The 27670-nt window shown below is 44.6% G+C and overlaps 1 protein-coding gene across 2 annotated transcripts in view; it reads left to right on the forward strand.

Moving 5' to 3' along the window:
• Window positions 1-251: 251 nt before the first annotated feature.
• Window positions 252-27670, forward strand: part of polrmt (polymerase (RNA) mitochondrial (DNA directed)) — a 35940-nt gene continuing 8521 nt past the window's right edge. For both annotated transcript variants that reach the window (XR_014597247.1, XM_084010829.1), the window contains exons 1-16: window positions 252-451; window positions 903-1001; window positions 1222-2063; window positions 2761-2894; window positions 6309-6495; window positions 8985-9134; window positions 10298-10465; window positions 10941-11111; window positions 12021-12260; window positions 13239-14024; window positions 14206-14328; window positions 15008-15130; window positions 15673-15852; window positions 17131-17217; window positions 18608-18721; window positions 25638-25690. Coding sequence is in view for 1 of the 2 variants with exons in the window: in XM_084010829.1 (XP_083866955.1) it covers window positions 295-451; window positions 903-1001; window positions 1222-2063; window positions 2761-2894; window positions 6309-6495; window positions 8985-9134; window positions 10298-10465; window positions 10941-11111; window positions 12021-12260; window positions 13239-14024; window positions 14206-14328; window positions 15008-15130; window positions 15673-15852; window positions 17131-17217; window positions 18608-18721; window positions 25638-25690 (3614 nt within the window). In the remaining variant the exon portion in view is untranslated. The remainder of the gene's footprint in view (window positions 452-902; window positions 1002-1221; window positions 2064-2760; window positions 2895-6308; window positions 6496-8984; window positions 9135-10297; window positions 10466-10940; window positions 11112-12020; window positions 12261-13238; window positions 14025-14205; window positions 14329-15007; window positions 15131-15672; window positions 15853-17130; window positions 17218-18607; window positions 18722-25637; window positions 25691-27670) is intronic.

Genomic DNA, 27670 nt, shown 5'->3' on the forward strand with positions numbered 1-27670 from the left:
AAAGGTGCTATACAAATAAAAATGCTTTGCCTTAACTTTTAATAGAAACAATAAACGTTTATGTATTTGGAAAAGAGGTTTGACAATCCCCACACAAATGTAAAATATATAATAATACACACCATGAGCTAGCCAGGATTCAAACCCCATTATTTAACAGAAGTTGATCCCTGCTCGATTTATCTGTGATCTTCTAGTCGGGTCTTAACGCGGGACGATCGCTCCCGCGCGACCAGCCTGGTCTCGTTAAGATGGCCGCCTCGTCTCGCCAGTAGCGCGGTGCTTCATGTCAACATGTCGCTTCTCCGACTGTGTGTCTTTAACAAATGTCTCACCCGTCGCAGTCTGTTGGACACGCGCGCGTTCCGCGTGCCTTCTGCGGGCCGCGCTCAGCCGTGCGCGTGGGTTCGGGACGGCGCAGTCTGGCGGGGTTCGGGTGCGCGCACAGCGGGTAAGTGTCCCCGGTGACGTCGAGGACTCGTTGAAATGTCATGTTATGATAATAACATCATCTGGGGTTCACCGAATAGTGATTGTAATGACGTACGACCACGTGACGTGGGTCACCGTCTGATCCAGCGGTGCTGCGTTTGCGGACACGAACTTGACAGTTTGACTCTAGCTGGTTTTTACAGGGAGTCCGTGAACCTCTCATGTCTTATTTGCATTTGTTCTCTAAAATAACTCCCAGTCACGTAACTGTCCCTTACATTGCTGGTTACCCGCCTCCGGTGATGGAGCAGGTCAGACAGAAAGGTTGCAGGTTCGAGTCCCGGCTCCTCCTGGTCCTTGAACGTGACCCTGAAACCCCCAACTGCTCTTCGCCTGTATGTGGAGGGGAATGTAAAAGAAATGAGTCCCATGTATGCATTATTAACTGGAATGGTGTCTGTGTGTTTCAGGGACACCCTGGCAGCTTCCAAGAAGAAACGTTTCCTTTTTAATCCCAAAGAGAGAAGATGGGAAGAAACGTGGACTGGAACAGTCTCAGTTGTTAGACGGTATGTTGTTGTGGATGGCAGGTTGTGATGCTGTCACGTCTCTAACCCCCAATCAGGGACGGGACGATAGAAAGGCCTAATCTGAAATAAAATACAGGAGATGATTTATTATGATGATTTTATTTAAGATTAAGATTATGTCTCTGAAAAGGATGTTCACTAAAAAAAGTGTCTAATCTGTGACGCACTAAAATGCCTTTCTTTTTCCTCTCCATCTCAGTGCTTGAGGCCCGGATACAACAACTCCAATCTGACATATTTTTAGACGTCCAGCATGCAACGGTGCAATTTGTTAAAGCTCCCTCTTCTGGAAGAGGGCTTTTATCTGGTAAGGGTCCCAAAACCCCTCGGGAGAAACCTGACGTTCCTAAATCTGGAAACACTGGTGTGAAGGGAGCTTCTAAATCTCAGCCCAGCCGCTGGATGGAAAAACTAACTCTGGAGAAGAAAAACAAACTCTCCAAACAGCAGCACCTCAATCAGAAAATACAGAAGAACGTAAAGGAGAAACCGGTCAAATCTAAAGGGAGCAAAAGCAGCTCGGTGCTCCCCGGTACATCACATAAAACTATATCTACCACGCCTAAAAAGACCGCGCCCTTGATGAAGAACAGCAGAGGTCACACCAAACTGTCTGACGAGATCCGTGCTGCAGTTTCGTCCACTCCTGCTGCTGCTGGTTCAGCAGCCGGAGCACAGAAAGCATCCAAAGGGAAACAGAAGGGCTCCAAACATCAGGGCCAAAAGCAGACTGTGGCTGAAGCCCAGCACCGGGCCGAAGAGCTGGCTGAGGTAGAGGAGCTGGAGAGGAGGCTCAGTCAACAGGTAAGCCAGTGGACGTCTTCGAGTAACGCAGACCGCCTCCAGGAGGACGGCGAGGGCGCTGCTGCTGTGTGCGGTGACATCCAGCTGAGCATCCGCTCCTACCTGGAGGCGTGCGTGTTTGCCGGCGACGTGGAGCGGGCCCAGCGCTTCCTGCTCAGCCAGCACCGAGTCATGAGCCGCCGGAGACACCTGAACACGGACGTCTACAACATCATGATGAGGGTGTGGGCCAAGAAGGTGAGTTCAATGACTCACGGCCACGTTTATACATAGCAGGGTATTTAGAGAAACGAATATTTCCCCCTCCGTTTTCAAAAATAACATCGTGCACACATCGTTTTCAAAAAAGTTGTCATTTACATCAACCTGCATAAATACATTATAACGATGCCAAACCTATGGGTGGCAGTGTAGGGAGAAGGATAAAGCCATGCAAGCCAATCAGAATCCTCAGAATCAACAACAACCAATAACACGACTGACTTCCTGTGATGCTTGAGAACCTAAAACCCTGTTTCTCCCAGTCGACACGACAACACATAACCAGCGTTATCAGAAATCTCTTTTTAGAAATCATCGGTTTATTTGATAAAAACAGGGTTTTTGTGTAAATGAGAGGCCAAACCACGTGGAAATATCTGGGTTTCCCTTTGTGTAAACGGGACCTAAGAGGCCGCTTTGAAAGGCAGCCTTTGTTTCTGGTGGGAACCAATCAAAACACTTGCATGTGTTAGCCACTGAGTGGTTTGAAACTTTAACAAATGCAAATCTTTCTACGTTACTTGCATTGGTACTGTTTATCACTGATTGCAAACTGTTCGTCATTGTCATGTGGTTCTTTGCCGTCCCTAATTTTGTGAGTAAACATTCACAAATATGTAATAAAGTGCACGTGGAAGCGAAGTTAATGTTCCATGTATCTCTCTGTTGTTAGGGCACATTAAATCAGATTGGCCGCATATTTATTCTGTTGGAGGAGGCTGGCCTGAAGCCCAACCTGGGATCCTACTGTGCTGCCCTGGAGTGTATGGGCCGCAATGCTGACTGCTCCCCGAAGGTCATCACAAGGTACACACACACACACAGAGACACACACACACACACACACACACACACACACACACACATTTAACATGAGGTGTATTCGTGTAAATCCATGGGACAAAGATTTATCATGATGAGCAGTAGTGATACACACACTTACCAGCAGGGGGCAGTCTGTGCCCATGTTTTGCACATGGTGCTGTGTTCTGGCATATATTAATATTTCACAGCCTTATATTTCTCATGTATGTGTTGTTGGGTTGCAGATGGTAGTTTTAGTTACATTGGCATGAAGGACGTCCAACTAAAATCTATTGTGATTATAAGGATTTTATTTTCCCTTTATTTGTTGCTTGTTTTCTTGTCTTAAACACTTGTGTTGCTGCAACAATCTGATCTCATGTTCTCGGTGAAAGGAGCTTCCTTTAACATTAGTGTCCACTTAAAAAAAGAGAGAAGGAAGTTGTCTTGCGTTTGTACATTGAGGCATGCTTTATTAAATAAAGTTTATTTTGTGTTTGGTGTCTCCTGTATTAAGATGACAGAACCCAGTGTTAGCACCTCATGGGCTGTTCTTTTCCCTCATTGCTGATATGGTTTCCATGGCGATCCAGCATCACATGGGTCTTCCTTAAGAAAAATGATGTCGGCTTTTGGAGCCTGCTGTAATTATTATTGTTAATGAGATGACTCATTTATTTTCACTCAGACAACCTTTTTGCAACTCTTTTCACAACCATGTGTATCAGCGTTAACCAGGTCATCCTGACATAAGTGTTATTAATCAAGTTGTTATGTCACTGACAGTGTGTCAGCTCCACACTTAGATTTATTACATGACATTTAGCACAGCTCCAGCAGGTGTTACTGTGTGTGTGTGTGTGTGTGTGTGTGTGTGTGTGTGTGTGTGTGTGTGTGTGTGTGTGTGTGTGTGTGTGTGTGTGTGTGTGTGTGTGTGTGTGTGTGTGTGTGTGTGTGTGTGTGTGTGTGTGTGTTTCTGTGTGTGTTTCTGTGTGTGTTTCTGTGTGTGTGTGTGTGTGTGTGTGTGTGTTTCATGTCCATGTAGACGGAGCTGCCTGACTCCAAAAGCACTCGTATTGATATCTGCATCGCCCTCAGACATCCATTATTGGTTTGGTCCGAATATTTCCAAGAATATTAAATACTAGACCTTGTAGGATCTACTTCCATGAAAGTGAAGTAACATGGAAGTGGACTGTTTACAGCGGTCAGTTTCATCTTGAATATTCCTGTAATCCCCCTGGTCCGACCTTCATCCTTCTGAAGAAGGCACCTTGTGAACCGGAGCACAGCTACTGCCGTTTCTAATGACACCATGCACAACAGGCCACTCCTCCAACATGACCTCATGGTGAATTTATGAATTATTATCACTCTGTGATGGCTGTCACAATCATGAATTTTAGTTTATGCTTAATTGTCATACAAATAATTGTGATTTAGACTGAATCTCCGATTTCTGTTCATACAGTCCCTCTGTGTTTGGCTTACCAACCACCACTAAATCCATATTGTTAATTTCAATGGCCACTAATGAAGTGTTAATCTTCCCTGGTTATCTGAAGCAATGTTGGACCTGGCGAGACATCAGCCTATGCAGCACGTCCAATAGCGGGCCAGGTGGCAGGGCAGCGGGGTTGTGGGTAGGCGTCTGGTTGGTGCATCGATCCCTGTAAGCTGATGCTTGATGACATTGTGCTGCAGTGGTGCACTCCTGCTGGGTCTCTGGCCATGCAGCCTCCCTGGTCTCTACCGGTCCTCACTGTGGCTTCTCCCCTCTGGCTCTACGTTTTCCCTTTTGTCCTCCGCTGCTCCCCATCTTTCAACCTCTCTGCTCTCTTTCTTCCTCTGGACCCAAACCAATCCTCTCTTTGTTTGAGACACTCTCATTTACTCAGACCAAAACCCCACATAGCAGCGTCACACGAGAATCCGAGTCATGACTGCAAATACAAAAGAAAAATTAGAAATACAATGCACAGCTCATAACTACACAACAGCAGACGTAGGACAGGATGCTGTTACACGATGCTGATTTCATTGTATTTATCCGTTTAGTGTGCAGAACCCTGATTCGATTAAGTGGGTGAAAGTTGCTTCGTCATGGTTTCCTCTGGATGGTAATTAGCGTGCTGTTTATTTATATTTGTCATTAAGAAAAAGGTGAGTCAGAGCACTCACCCTCTGTGGTCGATGACAAATGGGTCTTCCTCGCTTCTGTATGTCTGCTTAGTCATGCACTTCTGTTGTTGACCTCAAGGGGGCAGTGCAACCAAACATAGCTGTTGTCTTTGTTGGGTCTCTATAGGCTGAAGTGTGCATGGCGCTAACGAGGTTTTACCCCTTTTAACATAACACATCTGTAATTACATGGAGAATAGTGCATACAAATACAGTTCATGGAAGACATCCATTCACTGTAAAACACATTGGTTCAATTTCTTACCAGAGGAAAACATCACTGTGCAGCATATTACCATTATATATCAACATTCACATAGTTTTTAAATCACTTTAAAGACAAATTATTTATCCCTTGAATGTCACTAATCAGAGGAGGAAACAAAGATGCATCCATGTTGAACCCCTTTAGAGGATACATACCTAAGACTGAGTTATAATATAATCATACTGCACCTCTCATTGGAATTCCAGGGACAGGTTGCACATTGGTATTATCTTTACTCTGCAGTCCAGTCATGGAGACTCTCTCTCTCTCTCTCTCTCTCTCTCTCTCTCTCTCTCTCTCTCTCTCTCTCTCTCTCTCTCTCTCTCTCTCTCTCTCTCTCTCTCTCTCTCTCTCTCTGGGAGATTTAGATAAACATTTCAGCGATGCCATCCCATCAGTGCCCTTCTGTCTCTGAATCAAGATCCTACTTTGCGTCTGACAGAAAGGCTCCGTCTCTTTCTGCTAATACTTAAATTGATATTCTGCTTTTGTCAGAGAAGGCCAGGCCTATAGAATGATATACAAAGCAGAATTAATCAGTATTCCAGCAGGTTATGATAATCCTATTCCTATCCCCACATCAACAGGCAGGTCAGAGGGCTCTGAACTCTGACCTTGTGATCAGACTCCATCATCATAACCAATAATCGGTCACGTAAATGAAAGTCTACGTAGTCATGTGATGGGCTGGTCTCCTGTCTAAACTGCTAAATGAACACTCAGACGTGTGTGTGTATGTGTATAAGTATATATATATATATATATATATATATATATATATATATATATATTTGTATGTATGGATATGTTTTTATCTTGACATTTAAAAGCCAGAAATCTCAGCAGCTGGCAAAATGTTTGTTCACCCACTTGTACCGATGAGCGTCCAAACGGATGAAACGAGGCTAAAATGCTCTTCAGGGCCAACTAATACCTGGAGCCCTAACGGTACGTCCCTGTGTGTGCAGGTGCCTGAGCCAGATGGAGGAGGACGGCCTGGCTGTGGACGATCTGTTCAGCCGGTGTGTGTTCCGGCAGGACGAGAGAGACATGTTGCTGAAGGCCGTGCTCGTGGTCCAGCCCGACTTCCAGCCCATTCTGAACGCCGGCAGCAGCCAGTGCTCCTCATCGCTGGTTCAGGACCTCTACACGCAGGTATCACAGGCTAGCTTTGACCTGGACCGCCGTACACTGATGCATTTAAATCAACTTTAAAGGCTTTTCTCAAATCTGACTTCTGACTTTGAGCCATAGACTCTGAACACATTGTTTCTACCAAAGTTTGAACAGATAAGGTTATTTTACTTCCACAGTTTTGTCGTGGCTTCTCAAAATGTTCTTTAAGTGGACAGAGGTCTGTTAGAAATGTTATGTATTTCTGTGCACCAATCAGAGACTCTACAAATGTCTGTATGTATATTTGAGTATCATCAGTGTAAATTGGACATTTTTGTAACAGTGTTGAATGTATGATGAGCAGAGAGACATCTATGGGCCTGACAGTAGTCCTTGTGGTTCACCGATGTTAACGTTGAGTTTAGCATTCAGAGATACTTGGGTTTTAGCAAGCATCATTATTTAAAACAATCACTAAAGTCACTAAAGTCATTACAACCACTAGACTGTACATCTATGTGTTGACTGCTGCTCTATACGCTGCAGTTCTATGACTAATAGTGAATACTACATGCTGATCTTGGGAAGGCAGTCTGTCTATACCCTGGTTTGTGCGATTATAAAAAGATTAGTTATATATGCCACACCATGTTTATTTCATAGACATTCTAAAGGCATTAAGGAGATGACATAAATGTATTTTTGTAACTGCGTGGCGCTTTATGTCAAAGAGCGATAATGACTATAAATGAAGAGTCTTGTGTATGTTTTCGGGTGAAAAGCACCAGAGAGCTGGGGAAGCTGTCGGAAGGCTCCAGCGTGACTAAGAGAGATTTGATTGTCACCCCTTCACAGCCAGACAGGCTCTGGTCTATTTATAGCCAACTCTGCTTTCTAATGGGCCCTGCTCTCCTTCCTCTCCTTCCTCTCCTTCCTCTCCTCCTCACGTCTCCTGCTTTCATTTCTTCCTTATTTCTCTGCCGATTCTCACATGATTCGTTCACAGCTTTTCCTTCAAACGGCCTCAATCCTTGTCCAACCTTCCCGTTGGTCTGTTTTGGTTTGTTGTGCGTTGGGCTGTGTGTGATGGTAGCAGGTCATGTCTTTTTATGCTGTGTGGGTGTAACTATGTCACTTGGAGACTGGTTATCTGACTGTGACTTTCTGGCAGGTTGGTGTTAATGACTTGAAAGGCTGTCCAAATAACTGGAGCGCTAGATAACAGCGAGCAGGCCGGCGCTCTCTGGGGGTTTGAGGCAGCGTTAGCAGTCAAACACACAATCTAATTACAATATTGTTTGTTGTTGTGAGATGGAATGTTGATGAAGCTGATGCTCGTACAAAATGCAGTTTGATCTGGTTTCAACTCGTCGTCAGAGATCGTGTTGTTCCATATTTGATTATTATTTCCGTCTTTTGACTGGACTTCATGCATTGTGAATATTTTGTGGGCTTGACGTAGGAGGGACGAGGGAAAACATGTTGCAGCACAGTCCAGAAGTTTGTACTGTGTTGTGACGAAGGCTGTCGGAAGGAACTTCTAATAATATAATTCCAATAGTTAAAAAAAAAAAAAACGTACTATCCAAATTTTGTTTTAAATTAGAAACATGTGTTCTAACGTTAGCTAATCTCTAATCCCTGCCTTGGCCTCCCCGCATAAACGGAAGCTTTTGACACTTGAAGTCTGATGAACATAAAGTTTTCTGGATCACAATCTCACGATCAGAAATAGCGACAGAAATGAAAGGAAGATATGGGCGGAGCTCTAGAAGCGATGACGTCATGACAAAGATGCATTCATGACGCTTACCGCTAGCTAGATCGACCCGCGTCTCCAGCGGCTGATTCATCATCAGGAACCAGTCCGACAGCAGGATGTACGTGAGAACGTGAACGTAGAGCTGTCGGTGAGACGAGGAGGGTGTTGCCATGGCAACGGCAACACGGCGTCCCCAGGAGAACAGCAATGTGGTTGTTTTACTTCCTTCATTATCACTTATGTAGAAAGCTGTCAGCTGATGGTGATTCAACATGTTTATTGGTCATGTTTGTGGAACGCCCTCTAGTGGACAGGAAGTAAAACAACCACAATGCCAATAATGGCATTGGAAACGTATAAGCCTGTGTAGTTGATATTAATAATAGGCCGAATTACATATTCAAATATAATTCAAATATTGAAAAAAATATGGAATGAAATAGGTGTTATAGAAGAATATTGGCATCTCTAGATTTTTCTCTCCGTCTTACTGTCTTGACCGCTTAAGCAAAGGCTAGAACGCTCTAGTGGAGCGTGGAGGATTTAAGGAGAACTTGGGCAGAAATGGAATATAACATCCATAACTATGCTTTCAATGGTGTGTGATCACATGAAACTAAGAACCTTTGTGTTTGTCGTTCGCTTAGAATGAAGCCTTCATATAGGGAGCCGGTCCTTCAGAGACTGCTGTGTTGCAAGGCCATGTTTCTACAGCAGCCCAGAACAGACAAACTAAACACTTTGACTTTTTTCTGTGTGTTTTTAGAGGGCAGACCACCAGTACCCCAAGCTGGACTTCACTCGGGATGAGCTTCAGGAGCGGTTCAAGCTTCAGCTCAGCATGGAGCAGGCCTGCAGCATCACCATCGACTCTGTGGAGGCCATCAAGCCCATCACGGAGAACATGGCTAAAATGGTAAACATCCCACCTGCTGCCTCTCCTCACACGTTAGAAATGTTCATTTCTACGAGTCACAGTGATGCTGAAAATCCACAACGTATTGAAACCATGGAGAGCTTAAATCCTGAATTAAACTAGAGGGACAACATGGTATTTCAATATATTATGGGCAGATTAATTGTGGCAGACAAACTGAAATAATTGGTACCCTGTTAATAAAAGAGTGTTGTTGCTGATGCAGTGGTTTTAAGAATAGAAGACCACGTTTCCCATCAACCTTGTTGCTTCCTGTTGTGGATAAAGCATAGCTGTATTGTGCTGGTTATTTATCATGCTGGCTCACAGTCCAGACGTAGGAGTGTGTTTATGTTGGCTGTCGTCTCGTCTGTTGAGTGTTTTTCTACTAAAATAGCACCGTTTACGTGGTGATGGTGCATTTCTTTACTCTTCTATCTCACGGTTTGTTTCCTACGAGTGAAGTTTCTCTGAGACCAACTTTTTAAATATTATGCATTGAGGCCGGTCAGGTTAGAGGAAGGAGAATCATATTCCTGTGGTGTGCCTTCTTTCCATCGCTGGCATTTACAGTCGTCTGCCTCTGCAGATGGCTACGTGGGAAGTGAGCTGGCTGAGAGTCCCTGGTGGTCAGAAAGCATTTACAGACAGGCAGGGCGGAATAATAATGTATTGTAATAGAAGCCTCCGGAGAGAACGCCGAGTCACCTTTCCATCTACGATGCAGACCTGCTGAAGAGTCGTGCACAGCATTACGCATGGCCACAAAACCTCCACAGGCACATGTGCACGCATGAACAGAGCTGCTTACCCATCTACAGAATCAATCACTTATCAATCATTTCACGTCAATCATGACAATAAAGAAGGCCAGCTGGAATGAGTCGTGCCCCGTTGTGTTGCTCTGGAAGGATGGTCTGCTTCTGCCCGTCACCTGGAGGTATTTGGGCTGAACGAGGCTAACCTTCAGATGGGATGCATGCTCATGCTCCACAGTATCCGTGTCCAGTGGGAGGTGGCTACTCGCAATCTATAGAGACGTTGCTTTGGTTCGTGCAGCATGTGATAGAAAAGCCTCGGTGCAGGATTGTCCATTTTATTTGACTCTTAAGGGTTTCACTGTCGTGGGACGAGGATGACTTCAGGCTGTGTTGTCCTTTCAGAGAGAGCTGCTGGCAGATCAGCGGGCACAGTGGCAGAAGATCCTCCTCCAGGCCCTGAGGGAGAGGAAGATGATCCTGGCTAACACCAACACCAAGGACTACAGGCTTAACCTTTATCCCTACCTCTGTCTGCTGGAGGATAGCGAGTACGTTGACATCATGATACAGGTAATACACACCACCTACCCGGCCTGCTGATCCTCAGTGCAATGCCACAAGCATTTCAAGAGTTTCAGTGTTTAAGTCAAAGAGATTTGATGGACGACAGCCTTGCTTTGCTGCAACATTATAGAGGAGATTTGTAGGGATTTCACCGTTATGATCCTTTTGTTTTTCCTTGACGCTGCTGTTGTGCAATAAGACCCAACCCGTCTGGGAAAAGCACCAAACACAAATCAAGACAGCAGCTGCAGAAGCACCAGGCTTCGTCTTTGGCAGCAAAGTAGAGCATGCTTTGATCACTTTGCTTCCAGCGTAGACGAATCCATACGATGTGACGTTAATTCTGATTCCTGACAGACATTTCCCCTCTGACTGAAGGATTCCTTTTCATGAAAAAGAAACCAAAAGTTCTTCGTTCTTTTGGACAGAATTCTAAACCTTTTCTTCTGTTTGACGTGTTGACCTTTGTCCTCCTCCTCAGAGTGTCTCTAACCTGCCCCCTAGTGGAGAGTCGCTGAAGATCTTAGCCCGAGATCTCGGCAGCCGGGTCTACACCAAGTATTCTGTGCGGCAGAAGCATCAGAATCAGATGGTGGAAAAGTTGGGCAACATTTACAACGCTTACACAGACCTGCTGGCTAAAGACACAAAGGTAGAGAAATCATCGTTTTATTATTATTATTATTATTATTATTATTATCATTATTATTATTATTATTATGTCCTCATGTGTCCTTTGTGGCTACCTTGTGATTGACAGGTCACTACCATAGTGTCGTCCCTGTTTTCCTCCTTAAACATCTTACAAAACACAGAACTCAAGGCTTCAAAACGGCAGTCAACCAGTCACGTTACCATGACAACGCCCAGTTCTTATAGTCACTCTATGGGACCATTCTTATTTTATTGCTATAGATTTGGCAGCACTGTAGCAGAAGACATATTTGGGTATATTTGGATACACAATCAAAGGAATTATGTTTAAATTATTAGGAAAAAACGATTATTGACTGATTGCTTGATGCCACAATAAATCTATAGCCTGAAAAGGTGCCGACTAAAAGACATTGCATTGCATTGCTCCAGCTCATGTTCCATAAAGTACATTTCATGGCCGGTTCTGGTACGCTGGGGGAAAAGCTCTTATGTCATCAAGACTTTAATGAGCAACAGCTCATTACACTCCGGCAGCTCGTTGTTCCAGAAGTTAGCTAAGGTGCTTGTTTGCATGCAGCCTTTGTAGTTGAAAGTCGTGCCTATTATTGTGTTGTGTTTGTGTTATGACACAAAACTTCTTGTCTGAAGACAAAATAATATTTCTATTCTCTTGGATCATCACTTTCCTGAAGGCTCCCTATCTGTGGGTTCTTGTTTTTGGCTGGAATTCTAAGACATCTAGGCTTTTACATTATTAATTTCTTCAAACAGGATGTTAATCTTTTGATTAGATCAGAACAGCAGAGCCTGTTTGACACATTATTTTAGGTGTGAATATCAAAGCTCACTGTGATGAGCGATGATCCGTCCTCACTAAATGAAACTCCCGTTATCTTCCCTCCAGGAGTACGACGTCCTCCCCAGCGAACAGTGGTGTAAGCTGGAGATGGAGCACAGTTCGGGACCCACGCTGCAGGGAGGAGAGACCCACTGGCCGTACATCGTGACCCTGGAGCTGGGCATCAGCATGGTGGATATGATGGTCAAGAACTTGAAAATTGAAAGCGACATCCTGAACCCGGCTTTTAACAGGAAGCTCATTCCCATCCTGTACCACATGTACACCTTCCGCAGCACGCGACAGGTACAGCACTCTTCCCAGGGTTCACATTATCAAAGACCCGGCTAACCTGGGGTGGATTTTACTAAAGTGGTCTTGTCAAATAGATGGGGCTTTGATAACCCGGTAACAGGATTCCTGAGCACAAAAAAGACCCTTAAAACCCATAAAACTGCTGTTCAGTATGAGAATCCTTAATCAGCCAGCTCAAATTATATTTATTATGATGTTTTAGAAAATCACAAGCAGTTAGTCTGATTAGAACGTTAACGAGGTAAAGTTATGTTAAGGAAATACCTGAAAAAACCCGTCACCTTCGCTCTAAAGCCTGTAGCCTCATGCACTTTCCATTGTGGCTTATAAATCCGTTTCCTCCTTGTGTGAATCGACAGGGGGAACGGTCGAGGAAGATGAATAGGTTCCGGGCTAATCCCTTTTTCAGTGTCCCCTTAATTGGCTCGCTGATTTACGGCCAGGGAAGCTGCAGGAGGAGCCGACCGTGTCGGGGGAGAGAGAATATCGTGGACTTTCTGGACTTAATGCCCTCTGACAGTGTTGCAGAATTTAGTTCCTTCTCTCTTCCTCCCCTCTACTTAATTCACTCTTATTGTCCCCCTTTCCTTCTCTCTTCAGAGGTCAGCCCATCAGGGGAGCATCCTAATGATTTCACAGCACAGCATGACAGTCTGACTCATGCAAGCGATGCTGAGGTGTTTGATTTTTCTGTCAGGTTACTGTATTTATTCTTATTCTGGTCTTTATGTCAAGTCTTCCGTGTTGAATGTGTGAGTTAGAACTGTCACATCATCAGTCACCTCCAGTCTGCCACCCTGATACCCGACCAGGGTTTTACACACTTAAACAAATAACAGAAAGGCGTTCCCCCCCCATCTCAATGTGGAGCAAACTTCCATGTAACACACGTTTCTCAGTCACTGGGGTTTATTTAACAGAATTACATCCAAATCCTTCCTGTTTCTAATTGGAGTTTCACCCCACCAGGTCGGCTTCATCAAACCCCACCCCATCCTGACTCAGATGCAGCAGGAGGCCATGGAGACCAAGTTGACCTTTGACTCCTACGTGATGCCGATGCTGTGCCCTCCTGTGCCCTGGACCTCCGTCAGGTTCGGTGCCTACCTGCTGACGCCCACCAAGCTGATGCGTACAGTGGAAGGCGCCACGCAGCACGAGGTGTTGTTGGAGAAGTGCCAGAACCTCCATCCAGTCCTGGACTCTCTAAACCAGCTGGGCAACTGTGCCTGGACCATCAACAAACCCCTGCTGGACATCATTATCTCCATCTTTAATGATCGGGGGAGTGATAAGCTAGACATCCCTCCTCCTCTGTCAGAGGCCCCTAAAATCCCCCACTTCAATGCCCAGGATCCCAACTACACCGCCTCTGAAAAGGCCCACATGAAGAGGGAGGTGATTACCGCCAAGAAGAAATGCAGTGAGATGCACAGCCTGCGTATGGACGCGCTGTACAAACTGTCCATCGCCAACCACATGCGAGATGAGCTCTTCTGGTTCCCTCACAACATGGACTTCCGGGGACGCACATACCCCTGTCCTCCGTACTTTAACCACCTCGGCAGCGATGTCACGCGGGCCGTCCTCGTGTTTGCAGAGGGGAAGCCCCTCGGTCCAAAGGGACTGGACTGGCTGAAGGTCCACTTGGTCAATCTGACCGGACTGAAGAAGAGGAGCTCACTGGACGGACGGCTGGAGTACGCCAACACCATCATGGAGGACGTGCTGGACTCTGCCGACAACCCTCTCAACGTCAGTTCATAGTCCCTCATAGCTATTACTATCTGAAATATCTGAAATATCCCGATTATAGCACGACCCCTTTGTGTTTTACTGGAGGAATGGTCGGTTTAAACAGTGACACACAAAGCCCCATGGTCTTCCAGCAGTGTTCATGCATGCAGGGTGATGTAGCGTGGGTTTGTCTTCACAGGGGAAGAAGTGGTGGATGAATGCAGACGAGCCGTGGCAGGCTCTGGCCTGCTGCATGGAGATCGCCAGCGCTGTGAGATCTCCTGATCCGACACAGTTCATCTCTCACTTCCCTGTTCACCAGGTACCACAAAGCAACACACAACTGTGGATGCGTTAACAGATCACATAGTGATGTGTAACACATGTTGGGTATATTAAAAATGTCCGTTATGATGTATATATGTCTCTGCTGTCCCATCCGTCGACATGAGTCTACAGGAGGAAAGACGTTGCATCATGGTGATGTCACGGTGAAACAAAACAATTAAAGCAGGTTTTCTCCAGGAATCCATTCACCCGACAGCACTTCAATCATCCGTTTATAGCCTCTTTTAAAAATGTCAGTCAGTCCCTCCGGAGCTTTATGTTTGGGAGGGCACATCGAAGTTAACAAAGCAAGACCTCCCCGACCATCTGGAGCCTTTTTATTTCATCCGTCATAAACCTGTAGCCCTAATCTCCCCGACCAGACCACAGCTTCAGCGATCAGCCGGAGATCCAGACCCAAGCGTCACACATCCTGGAGAACAGGGGGATGTGTGTTTACACGGTCGAGCCACGCTTACTGTGCAGCCCAGTGATTTACAGCTTTCAATATATTCTGCTCATGTTTTCCAGTAAAACAACACTGTCTGCTCGTCACCTTGTTATGATGAAGCATTTATTTGGCATTTATTTAAATGTCTCTCATCTGTGTTGCTTTTAGGAATGCACGTATGTGATGAATTAGAATGTTCTCCTCCGTGTCTGTTCTCCTCCAGGACGGCTCCTGTAACGGCCTCCAGCACTACGCTGCTCTAGGCAGGGATGTGATTGGTGCCACCTCGGTCAACCTCATGCCATGTGACGTGCCCCAGGACGTGTACAGCGGGGTAGCACAGCAGGTCAGCACCAGCGGGACGTTGGGTTTTTCTTCTCTTCTTTATGGAAGTTGCATAACATACCTGAATGGAAGCTGATTGAATATATACTTCAAGTTTTAAATGTGCTTTCTCTACTTAGTTGACTCAGATATCCAAACGCTTCAGGCGACTGGCATACAATGCTATCAAAGAACCCAGCTCGCCGTGAACCTGATTATTTTGAGCAGAAACAATTTGAAGCTAATTGTTATGTTCTGGCGTTTGGATCAGAGTGTGCTGAGGAGGGGAAGTCTGTGCTCTAATTAAAAGTACATTGTGCTGTTGTCAGTGGGGGGGGGGGGGGGGGGGGCACTATCGTACTGTTGTATTATTGTAAAATGATACCATGATAATATCCAGCTCCCTGATAAATAAATATTTAACCTGTAACCGTGGCAACAGTCCTGTTATTGCAGGTTAAACCTAGTAGAGATCTGTGCAGTCGATTATTAACATGATGTTGTTTTTTTTAATTGTAAGTCATTTTTAAGCTGAATTTGCCAACATTTGTCCGTGTTTTTCAGGTGGAGGAGTTCCGAGCGCGGGATGCAAAGAGCGGTTTGAAGATCGCCCAGGTCCTGGAGGGCTTCATCAGCAGGAAGGTGGTCAAGCAGACCGTCATGACCGTTGTGTACGGGGTCACGCGCTACGGGGGGCGCCTCCAGATAGAGAAAAGACTGAAGGAGATCGATGACTTCCCCAAGGTACAGTAGTGCTGGTGGATGGGGCTTCCCTCACACTGCCTCCTGTTTTAGTCGTGCATCAATGACAGAATGGCCTTCTATATAGAAACTCCTCTATATGGAGCTGCCATCCCCCCGTCCTCTCAGGCTATACATCCATATGAGCCCAGACTCATAATTCTGCTCCTTTTTTATCTCTCCTCCTCTTATTATTGCTCCATTGTATCCTGCAGGAGCGTGAAGGCATTCATCACAGTTGGCAGTGACTGCATATCATTTAATAGTCCGTCCAATGGGGTTTCAGTAGCTCTGACCTTGACATTAAGAGTCCCACCACACTGTCTCCAAATGAGCTGCGTGGAGCCAGAACAGGAGCGTTCAAAGTTTAAACGATGTTTAACATCGGAGTAATAGAAAGCTTGCTGACTGGAACCAGGAGGGCTCTACAGGGAGCCATTCAAACCTCCCAGAGCATCATGGGTAACCATCTACCGAGCATCACTGATATTGGTGACAAGGGGAGCCCACCAAGGCTCGGTTCAGCCTGCTTCCGTCTGGCGAGCGTTAGGTTCAGCTCCCGGACTTCAGAGCAGCTTCTCTGACGACAAACTGCATGTCTTTGTGTAACCCTGTTGGACAATGAAGCTTTAACCTTGTATCATCCCACCGCTGTGAAACCCGATACTGAATGGTTCTATCAGGGAGGCCATGAGTGTAATGCAACAAGAGATATATTTGATATCCTGTGCACAGTCATTAGGAGTCTATTCTTAGTTTGGATGGATGTAAATGGTTCTCTGAGGGGCACACCCATTCTGTCAGACGACACGGCGGCAGGACGACGGAGGCATTTAATCTCCTTACAGCTCTGATGTGCCTTTCATCTCTCAAATAGCCTTATTCTTCCTTACAATAGTTGGAGTTAATCTAATTGTCTGTATAGATGGGATCGGCATGATCCCGCTGTCAGTGTATCTGCCATCTCACAGCCGGAGGATTGTGCAAAAATGACTTCTGCATAACGTCCCTAATTGTTTAAACAGGGAATTAGTGGCAAGTGTAATTGGGAGTGATTACAGGGGGATGGATGAGGCAGCTCCAACCGAGCATGAGATCATATCGCTGGAATGATATGAAAAATATACCACGCTGCCTCTTCTATCACTTATGTTTCCATGATACTTCCCCCCAACGTATTCTTTATCAGGGATTAAAACAGTCTGTATCCATCTTTGTCTTAATGGGAGATGCTGCAGTGAAGCAAATAGGTAACCATAAGCATAATGCTTGTTTTTGCAGGACCATGTCTGGGATGCATCTCATTACCTGGTTCGTATGGTGTTCAGTGGCTTAAAGGAGATGTTTACGGGGACCAGAGAGATCCAGGTGGGTTCACTGCAACTACATGAAGTCACATACACAAACATTTTATAAAAAAGCTCCTCCACTTAAATCATAAACCCAGCTATAGATTTCTGTAATTCTCTCATCATTTCATGTCATTTGGTTTATTATGAGTAAAATTAAGACATTAAGGCATAATACTTTCACTCTTAGAATGGACATCTTGTATCAATTATTTGTTCCATCATGAATTAGAAAACAAAACAATTTTGATCAATTGAATTAAAAGCAAAAATATATCAAAACATGTTTAAAACCTCTTGCACAACCGAACAATCCATTTATCAGTTCATAATGCTCACTACTTCCCTGCACACATGCATTTTTGTGAAAACAATATTTAAAACACATTTAGATTATCCGATTATGCAGAAAATGCATGTGTGAAAATTGGACTTGGTGTTTGTTACCTGGCCTCCAGAATAAAGTTTCCAACGATGGATGGATATTACATTGGGTTGAAATTTCATTCTTTTCTTCTTTTTTTTTTCAAAGAAATTTGTCTTGAAATTGAAAACTATGAATAAACCCAGCAAAACTGACGTATAGTCTCTCTATTAACCCTGGAGTGAATACCATATTGTTTTCTCTGAATCTTCATAGGATAGAGCTGTACAATGAAATGTTTCTGAGTAGTGACCTACTGCTCCACATAGGAGTGTTATTGTTGTCTAGTTTACTTCACCATTAACCTGGAAACAGCAGCCATTCATCATATAGACTCCATGTATGGTGTGTGTGTGTTTCTGTACCTGGATACGAGGAGGGAGGTGATGAATGGAGCGACTTTGGGCCAGACTGTGACCTCGACGTGTTGGGACAAATATATCTTTCTTGCAGCTCTCTGTGTGCCTGCATGTGTGATGAGGCACTCGTGGGCATTAATAGGCTCTCTATTCTTGGACATAAACTGTGCCAGACGCAGCTCAGTTTTTAGAATCCAGCAACAACGTCTCACATTTTCCAGACATACAAGTTTGCTGTAGAAACAGCTGATGAATTAAAAGACCCCAAATGGATGAATTGGACTTGGATTTTACTGGAGGAGAGTTTGTTATCTGGCCTCCAGAAAGAAGTTTCCAATGATGGATGAATATTAAATTGGGTTGACATTTCTTTCTTCTTTTATTCAAAAGAAATTTGTCTTGAAATTGAAAACTATACATCAGTTTTGCTGGGTTTATACATAGTCTCTCTATTAACCCTGCAGTGAATACCTTTTATTTTTCCATGAATCTTCATAGAAAAGAGCTGTACAATGAAAGGTTACTCCAGTTTCTGACTAGTGACCATACATACCTACCCTACACGTTTGCTGTAGATGCTGTATGCCCCTGCAGTCCCTCCTCTCACCTTTCATCATGTGTTGCAGGATTGGCTGACAGAAAGCGCCAGGCTCATCTCCAAGTCGGGCCACACTGTGGAGTGGGTGACACCGCTGGGTTTACCCATCATCCAGCCATACCACCGCACACGCAACCAAGTGGTGAGTCTCTTCTTCAACCAGGGGAACTTTCCCAGAGACGATGTGAGGATGTGTTTTCAGCATGAGGTTTCCTGCCGGTGTTTGGTGGAACACACAGCAAGACTGGGTCACCTCGGCACCCCTTCATTCCTCAAACAAGGAAGTATTCCAGTATTAGCATCTCTCTGTGTTGGTTTTTAGATGTCTGATTGTTTGATGGCGGTTAAGTTCTAAAACACAAGTAAATAACCATCAAACATTCAGCATATGATTAACTGTGGAGACGGAAACTCTTAGTTTAGTTTCCTTCTTCTGTTCTGTCCCAGTCTCTCTCAGTGACGTCGTCATATATAACTGACCTTTTCATAGCAGTGACTGGAAGCTGTTTGTTGTTGGCTCTCATCAGTAGAGTTCACCTTTATTGTTCTGCTCACGTACGACCAACGATAGAAACCTCCTGTGTAGTACGTGTTGGACTCGACCCCTCGCTGTCTTTTTGGTTTCATATTTTCATTAGCTGGTCACGTGCTTTGGATCATCACTTTTTCATCATTTCCACTCGTTATATTTCATTGGTCTAAGATGGACGACTTTGTGATGAAGCTGATAATAAATCGGTCGGTTCGCTGTGAGTCGCTTGGTTGGTTTGAACTCCGAGGTGTACAGTCGGCCGACACACACAGGAGTCCACCGAGTATTTATTTAAACAGAAAGGTCATCAACGCTAAGAACAGCAAATCTCCTCATAGCTGCCACATTTTACCAAGCTATAACTCATATATAAATATATACTGTATATGTAATTGTTAAAATTCAGGATTTCTATCATCTGTCGCCCTCACACGGCCAAGGTGCATAGGCCAAAAGTACTTAGAAGTAAAAGTACATGCATTTCGATCAGCCTGTTTTCAGCAGATGGATGATAATAATAACGCCAACCTGACTGGATGCCTTCGACTCTCACCGGGACGTCCAGGTTTCCTTAAAGGATTTATTTAAATCTGATATCTCAAACAAAGTGAGCTTGTGATTTAAACTGTAGTCTGGTGTTTTCTGTGTGTCCACCACTCATCCACGTGTGTTGGAAGCTTACATTATTCATAGCTTGTATTTGTGTTCTAATTCTGCGTCCTCTCTTCAGTCTTCTTTTTAAAAAGATAATTATTCTATATTAAAGTCCCAGTCGGCAACATATTCACTGAAGCCGACACTACGCTCCGATAGAACAACATAAATCATCCGGTTTAGAAGAAAAAGCGTGCCTCTACGTTCACGTAGAGACTGTTGTTTGTTTTGCAAAGATCGACAGCGCCCGGATCATCCTGTCCAATCAGCACGCAGGGCTGTGTTCGTGCACACAGAGCCCCTCCCCCCTCGGGTCGTTCCACTATCACAGGGGGGAGGCGGAGGGAAGTAGCAACAAGCTTCCAATTCCTCGTTAAAAACCCAAACGAGGAGGTCCAAAACAACCAAGGAGAAGAAAACACCGGTGGAAAAGAAGGAAAAAAAGAAAGATGGCGACGTGCCCGTGATAAAACCAGAGTCAACATCGGACCGCGTTTCAAAGGTGGCGTTATCTAAGGGATTTCAAAGGGCAGGAAGTCGAGGGGGAGACAGAGTGCCCTCCATCCGCCGGACTTGCCGACTTTAACTTGTGATACGCTGGGCTCTCAGCCTATCATGCAGCCTTGAGTGCTGGATGTTTGCTGCTGGAACAGGAGATGGTTTGTTGCCGGAGGGCATCACTGATGGTGTAGTGATTGCTGTGAGTGGCCCAACTTTAATGCTCAACAACATCACTTGAGTTGTCTGTCGCTATGGAGACACTAACAAAACACACTAACTGTGTGCTAGCACCTCTGCAGATAGCATGCTTGTGTGTGTGATGATGATATAAAATCCGTTTTGACCTCTGCCTCCTTAAGCTCATTAACTGAGTGAAAAGAAGAGACGGACGTGTAGCATATGCCGAGCCCAGGCAGATAGCAGCTCATAGGCTGGCCCGGCACCAGCCTGCTCCTTTAGTATGACATCAAGCAGAAGGGTGGCTTCGAGGGCCGTGACACCTCACAAGAAGCCACAAGAGAGCCAGGCTGACAGATGCTGGCTCCCCAGAGGCTGCACCTCTCGGCCAATCGGGCGATTTCCCTTCATTTCATCTGTTACATCTGATGTCCAGCAGGGACGAGGAAGCTGATTAGCATGTGCATTATTTCTCCAGGCCTAAAAGAAGCCACGGCTTCATGGATTAGTTTACGTTTTCACAGATAACTTCTCTTTCATCCCCTGCAATAATGCTCTAATCCAGTTGCATCATTGGGCAACAACAATGCAACTTTGCAGAAAGGTCACCTTTTCCCCGCGTGCCTGGATTAAATTCAATCTCCCAGCCTCCTCTCTGCCTCTTAAATCCAAGGCCACCGTGTTTCTGGGGGTCATGTGTAATTAGACTCGAGATGGAACAGGGAGATGAAGTGTGATGCACTGAAAGGAGAACCAGTGTGTGGGGAGAAAGTAGCTACGCTAGCATCACACAATCAGAAAGGAGAGTGTGTGTGTGTGTGTGTGTGTGGCGTTAAGCGTTTCTGTGTGTTGGTATTTTTCAGCGTGCATACAGGAATGAGTACAAATGTCGAGTACAAGTGTGTAGTGGATCATTCTCCCCGGTGATGGGAGGTGACGAGCTGAATGGAGCTTGAACATACATCGGGGGGGCAGCTTAACAGCATTGGAAGATCCTAATCGGATCAGAGGTCACTTGTGTATTATTGTTTCATTCTCCCCTCCCAGGCAAGGTTGCAGTGGGGGGGGGGGGAGTCATCATCTGGATTTGACTCTGTGAGTTTTTATGTTTTTGGCTGTGATTTCCCTGGACAGCTGTATAATTGTATTTTTAGTGCAGTACAAATGGGAATACAAAAACAGTCCAATCTCAACACCAGTAAGTATAGTTTTATGTTTAATGTGGTCCAAGCTATAAGAGGTACTACCTGTTTAAATAAAAGTCCTCATCCTCACCACGGAGACACAAGAAACTGTAGGACACCCAAACATGAAAGAGACACACATTGGGCATCTGTTTATCGTTTTCTCTCAGTTTAGGGTCATTTAGCTTCCATTGTGGTCGCTATGCGAGTCTTTGTGGCCATTTTACATCTCTTCATGGTGGTATGTGGTCAGTTTGAGTCTCATTGTGGTTGTTATGTTGTTATGGTTGTTATATATTTTGCATCTCTTTGCCAAATGGATGATTTGCTGCTTTTCCTTTGCAATGAAGCCTGATTACTGCTGCCTGTACAATCGGAGTGACTTCAGCTTTTCTAAATCTGGGGAACCATGTATATGTGTAAATGTGGGCGTCATGCCTCCACGTCTGCCTTTGCCTGGAACAGAAGGTGGTGTTTCCTTGATCTTGCAGAGTCTTGTGGCATTTTGGATGAGATAATGAATGCAGTTTGAGTTTCAAGGACATCCCCGGGTGGAAGAACGAGGGTTGGTAGAGAGGAGAGTGTAGCTGTCATCGGGGGAAGCAGAGAAAGGAGGTGAAAGGAGCTGCAGCTCCAACAAGACGCGTGTTATTAACCACTCTGATGAATGGGGATTCCCCTCCTGGCGGCGTGGCGATGCTATCCATGACCATCTGTGCTGTCACTCTGTGATTCAGACAGCAGGGACCCGTTCCCTACAGACTCACAGCCGGGTTAGCCAAGGTCTCGTCCCTCACAGCCCCGGGGGTTTCACTCAGGTCTCGTACACAAATCATGCACGTATGCGTCCTAATGAACAGTGGAGGGTAGCGACCTCATTTCCAGCGTGGCAGTCCATTACTCATATCAAAGGTAACCTCCGTCTCTTTCCCCCTCACACCAGCTAGCACACAGAGACGGAGACGTAGAGGGTGATGGACATGTCCCCCCAAACAGTCCTCCTGGAGCGCTGATGGATGAGATGGCAGACACTAATGGGGTTTTACCACACCGCGCTTCTGTGTGAAAGCCTTTTCTTGATAATTGTGCGATCCTGTCATTCATCACACAGCGACCTTCACGCCGTCGACTGTGAGCACCGAGCAGCTCGCTGGCTCCTCGAAGCACGCTTTAATGCACTTCAACCCTGTCAACACCCGTCACTTTAACCCCTTTATGTAATAATTTAATCATTTGATTTTTACCAGGATGTCATAGAAAAGTCCAATACCCATGATTGCAGCCTTGTTACTAACAGAGCACCACTTCTAAACGTCTCCTCAGAGGAGTAGATGATGGAGAATATAAAACTGTGGTTTGGCTCCAGGAGTCAGGAGGTTGCTCCTCCACCACGAGGTTAGGATTGTTATCATAATATAACTATTGAATAGATTGCCATGACATCTGGCGCAGATATTCATGGTCCCCAGAGGTATGAATCCCACTGACTGACGATCCCCTGACTTTTCCATCAGCGCTCCAAGCAGGTCAAAATCTTAACTTCTGCAAAATATCTCAAAAATGGGCTTTTGAACACGCGTCGATCACCCCTTATTATTTTGGTGATCCACCATGAGGTTGAGTGTTTTTTAAATGATGTCCAATAGTTTCAACAGTTTTTATTATTTAATTTGAAGACAGTTTGAAGTGGTAGGATCAGAGCGGCTCTGTAGACGCTGAGTAAATGAACACCTGACAGTAACCATGGCGATTCCACAGGGATATGGAGAACTTAATGTATTCACGTCTTCCATTCATCACTCGTATACTCATCACAAATATTCAATGAGCACACACACACACACGCTGTCAATATGCCGATGGACTAATTCCCAAAAGTGTCACCTGATGTCATTATAAGTGGAGGTCTTGATGCGTTTTTTGTCGATGCTGACCCAAATCAATGAGTGGAATCATTGACATAGCACCGTTTAATTATGCTCTAGGGTGGGTTTTTAATATTTTTTTTTACCTTTTACATGTGGAAACTCCACCTCATCAGGGGCCCACAAGATATAACACTCCTAAAACCTTTACGGCTCCCAGGAGAGCATCCCCCATGAAGAAGTCTGGTTTCCAGCTTTCCAGGAGGTCATTACAGACTAAGAAGGACCATGAAGGGGATTGGAGAATGCTTCAAATTGCTGAGGGATGTACCCTTCAGGGTCCTCAGTGTTCCTCCCACAGAGAAGCAGGCAAGATGAAATAAAGGAGCTGTACATTAGCACCCAACACACGGTTATTGAAGGCTCCCATGGGTGTCAGAGTGGCCGTTGTCTGCTGTTCAGTAGGAACTGTTTGGATTCAACTCCTTTATGGTCCAGAATCCAGAGAACCCATCCAGCAACTGATTTGAGTTAATGTCTATTCAACCCCACTCAAACACAGGACAGGTAAACCTCACACTGGAGGAAGCTCACTTCTAAAAGCCTCCCAGAGGGATTGATTTGTTTCTTTAGCTTACTTGCGATGCAGTTTCCTGGATTCAATCTAAAACGAGGACATTAATGCAAACGTGTCCTCGAGTGAACGTTAAGACCTGAGAACAAACAAACCCAAACACATTTAGCCTTTAATCATATCAGTGTGGGTAATTCTTGCTCTGCTCAGTAACTAACAGCACTGATGTCTAATGGCTTTTCACAATAAAAGCACCTGTTTATTCAGAGTACAGGTAGATCTAAGTGTCTCTGAAAATAATTGAGTTGAAATGGCAAAACATTTCCTCATCAAAGCGGCTTTTTATCGAGGAAAAGGAGAGAGAGAGGTAAACAGCCTCCCGTTGACGGGCATTTGGCCGCCGGTCATCTCTCTGATAGCAGCCCGTCGTTCCCACCAGGCATGGCTCCAAGGGTCGGGGGGAGATCCCCCTGCCACAGATGCCTTGGCACAGCTAGCTGGATGCCCCCTCAAGGCCTGGAAGATTAGAGCTCTAAGTCCTCCCTCTGCTCGGAACTAAAGGCTCATTATGGAAGGAAGAAAAGGATCAAACGGTGGTATTTGCCTGATGCCTTCAGGGTGCATAGCAAATATACTGTTTTATTCATCCTTCCTTTTCCACTCATGAACGTTGTAGTGATACTAATCCTCTACCAGTATACTATAGTATACTAGTAGTACTGTACTTTGATTACCACCTGCTTTTAGGTGTAACCAGGCAGCAACTTCCACTTCTAAAGAGTGAAGCCAAGGCGGAAGTGCCTTGAACTTGCATTCTCTCTACTGTCCATCGGGGGGCGACTCCTCTGGTTGCAGAAAGAAGTCTGATTGCATGGAAGTCTCTCTCACTTGATTTATTACCTCAGTAAACATGAGTTTATTGTCTTAATTGCTCATCTTCTTCAACACGGGATGATGTTCATTTTGTTAATTAGGTCCATTATAGTCAAATTGTTTTTTTTTGTGGTTTGCTTTTGGGCGTTTAGGGCATTCTTTCTGCATTAAGATTATTCAGTGCATCATCATGTGGAAGCTGACTGAGCTGTAACACCCTGACACTTCAAATATTGTCATGTCTTCCTGTTTTATCCTCTTTATTTTTTTAACTTGAGCTCCTCTGATGTTTGTTTTAAAGGGAACATTTGTTTCCAGTGTATGACACTTTCACAGTCACATTTTTAGAGTGGTGAAACCATGAAGCAGTTAAGCCGATCAACAGAAAATGGATCGCCAACTATTTTGCATAATCAATAAATCATTGATGTTGTTTTAAAGCCAAGATGCCCTTTTGGATCAGCGTCTCCCATGTGAAGTTTTAATTGTCATCTCTGATGGTAAATTGATGAAAATAGTTGGTTGCAGCCCTAATATTTTGTATCTCCTTGTTTCACAACTTTAGTGAAGCTTTATCTTGCTTACATGGAATAAAATATGAAAACTTTAATGAGAAAATATGGAAATGTCTTGTACGTACTTGACCTTAAATTTCAGCGGTTCTCAGCTGGACTCATTGTGTGTGTTTTCCCCTCCAGCTGAAGAGTACCATGCAGCACATCAACCTCCAGATCAGCCATGACTCCAAAGAGTAAGTCCTCCCCTGGCCTGCTTCAGATGAGGCGTTCCCTTCCTATTCTCTCGTGGGGCTCGTTGACATGTTGTTCATATTGTGACCTGGAACAGAGACAGCAGATACTGGTGTGTCTCCAGCAGGCTGACGTCTTTGTTTCCTGGCTTTAGTTAGTTTGCATTTTTCCAAATGTACTTTGAGAACGCTTGACAAGGTGACTGGAAGTAGAAAGTCCAGGAGGCAATTAGCTTATATTTTAAGAACTACATTTTCAGTCTCCACTGGATATCTCCACTAATTGCCGACTCGGACTCAGATGTAACTTTGCATTAGTCATAAAGTAGGAAATGGAAACTCCTTTGAAAGCATAGTTATGCATTTCCACTTTCAGATGGAATGGATGCTCACAGAAGTTAGTTTAAAAAAGAAGTTAAGAAAAGAAAAAGAAGTTTAAAAAGGTTAATTTGCTGAAAAATGTATTATTGCTGCTAACTTAGTATGCACTTACTAACCAGGAGAGAGGGGGTTATGCAAAAAAAGGTACTACAATAATTAAAAATGCATCTTGCAATGCAACATTTCTAATGAGACATTAATTAACGTGACAAAAAACAATGGGTTGAATACTTATATAGTGTTAAGTGTGAACATACTATCATGTCCATTTGCAGCTTATTAATAGTTTTACTCTCCGTTTTTTTTCTATGACGTAGACGAGAACGTGACGTCATAAAACACAACCTGTGATTATTTCAAACATGCAATATCTAAGAGATGAGATGACACACACACACACACACACACACACACACACACACATAATGCATCATGTTTGTGGGTTGAGTTGGATTCAGTTCAGAGATTTACGCATATTTTTGCATGTTAATTATGAGATAAAAATCTTACCATTAACACTAAAACAATTTTGACTAAAATGACAAAACGATTGGTTTTGGTTCACTAAAATGTGTAACACGACTAAAAGAGGAGAGACTAGACTAAGACTGAAATGAACATGTATTTTGAATTAAAGTAATGAATAAAAGAAGAGTACTATGAACTATGAATACTTCTACAGAGTGAAATAGCTTCCAGAAGGAACACTGCTAGTTAAATGTTCATCAGAGAAGATTTAATGTCAACAGACCAGAGAGACGTCTCACATTAAATATTACACCGGCTCCTTTTTGCACCTTTGATTCACCGAAGGGCGGTCCACTTCAACGGGTGATATTTGGCCTTTTGGGATAAAGTGTGACGATGTGTTTGTTTGGATGTGTGAATGACTGCGATGGCAGGGAGAGGATTAGGATGCAGAAACTTGAAACTTGCTGTCAGAGAAGCATCAGTGTTTGGCAGGCTGACGTTCTGAGCTCCTTCCACACACACAAACCGGACTGCAGCGCTGTAATTAAAGAGCCTAAAAAGCTCTTCTGGTATCTCCATATATGAAAATAGAGTCACAGACGGAGTCCTGACAGCCTTGGAGCTTTTAAGACGTCCTCCACCCCTCTTTTAGAGGACTGCCTATTATCCAGGCCTCTAAACTGCTTAGATGCCAGCGTTCATCATCATTGTGACATTTAGTGAACAACACTATGAGGAGGAACTCTGGCTGCTTCTCCTCAGTACCAAATGTGCACCTCTGCAGTCCGTTAAAGGTCAAAGGTGACATGTTAGTTTGGAGGGGAGACGGGAGAGACGAAGGGCGAAGAGGAAGACTTCCTCTCAGAGTCGGCAGCTGTTGGTGAGCTTGCAAATAAATCTCCAGAAATCTTGTTTCTGTTCAGTTCAAGCCCAAAAACAGCAGAGGCGCTCTGATAAATGTCAAACAGTGCAGAGCCAAAAATACAGCAGACAGAAGGTAAACAAGACTGTGTGTGTGTGTGTGTGTGTGTGTCGTGTGTGTGTGTGTGTGTGTGTGTGTCGTGTGTCGTGTGTCGTGTGTGTCTGCTGTGTCTCCATTCCCATTAGAGGAGTGTTCTGGTCGGTGGCAGC

Source organism: Eutrigla gurnardus, assembly GCF_963514095.1.
Source record: "Eutrigla gurnardus genome assembly, chromosome: 6".
Taxonomy (NCBI): domain Eukaryota; kingdom Metazoa; phylum Chordata; class Actinopteri; order Perciformes; family Triglidae; genus Eutrigla; species Eutrigla gurnardus.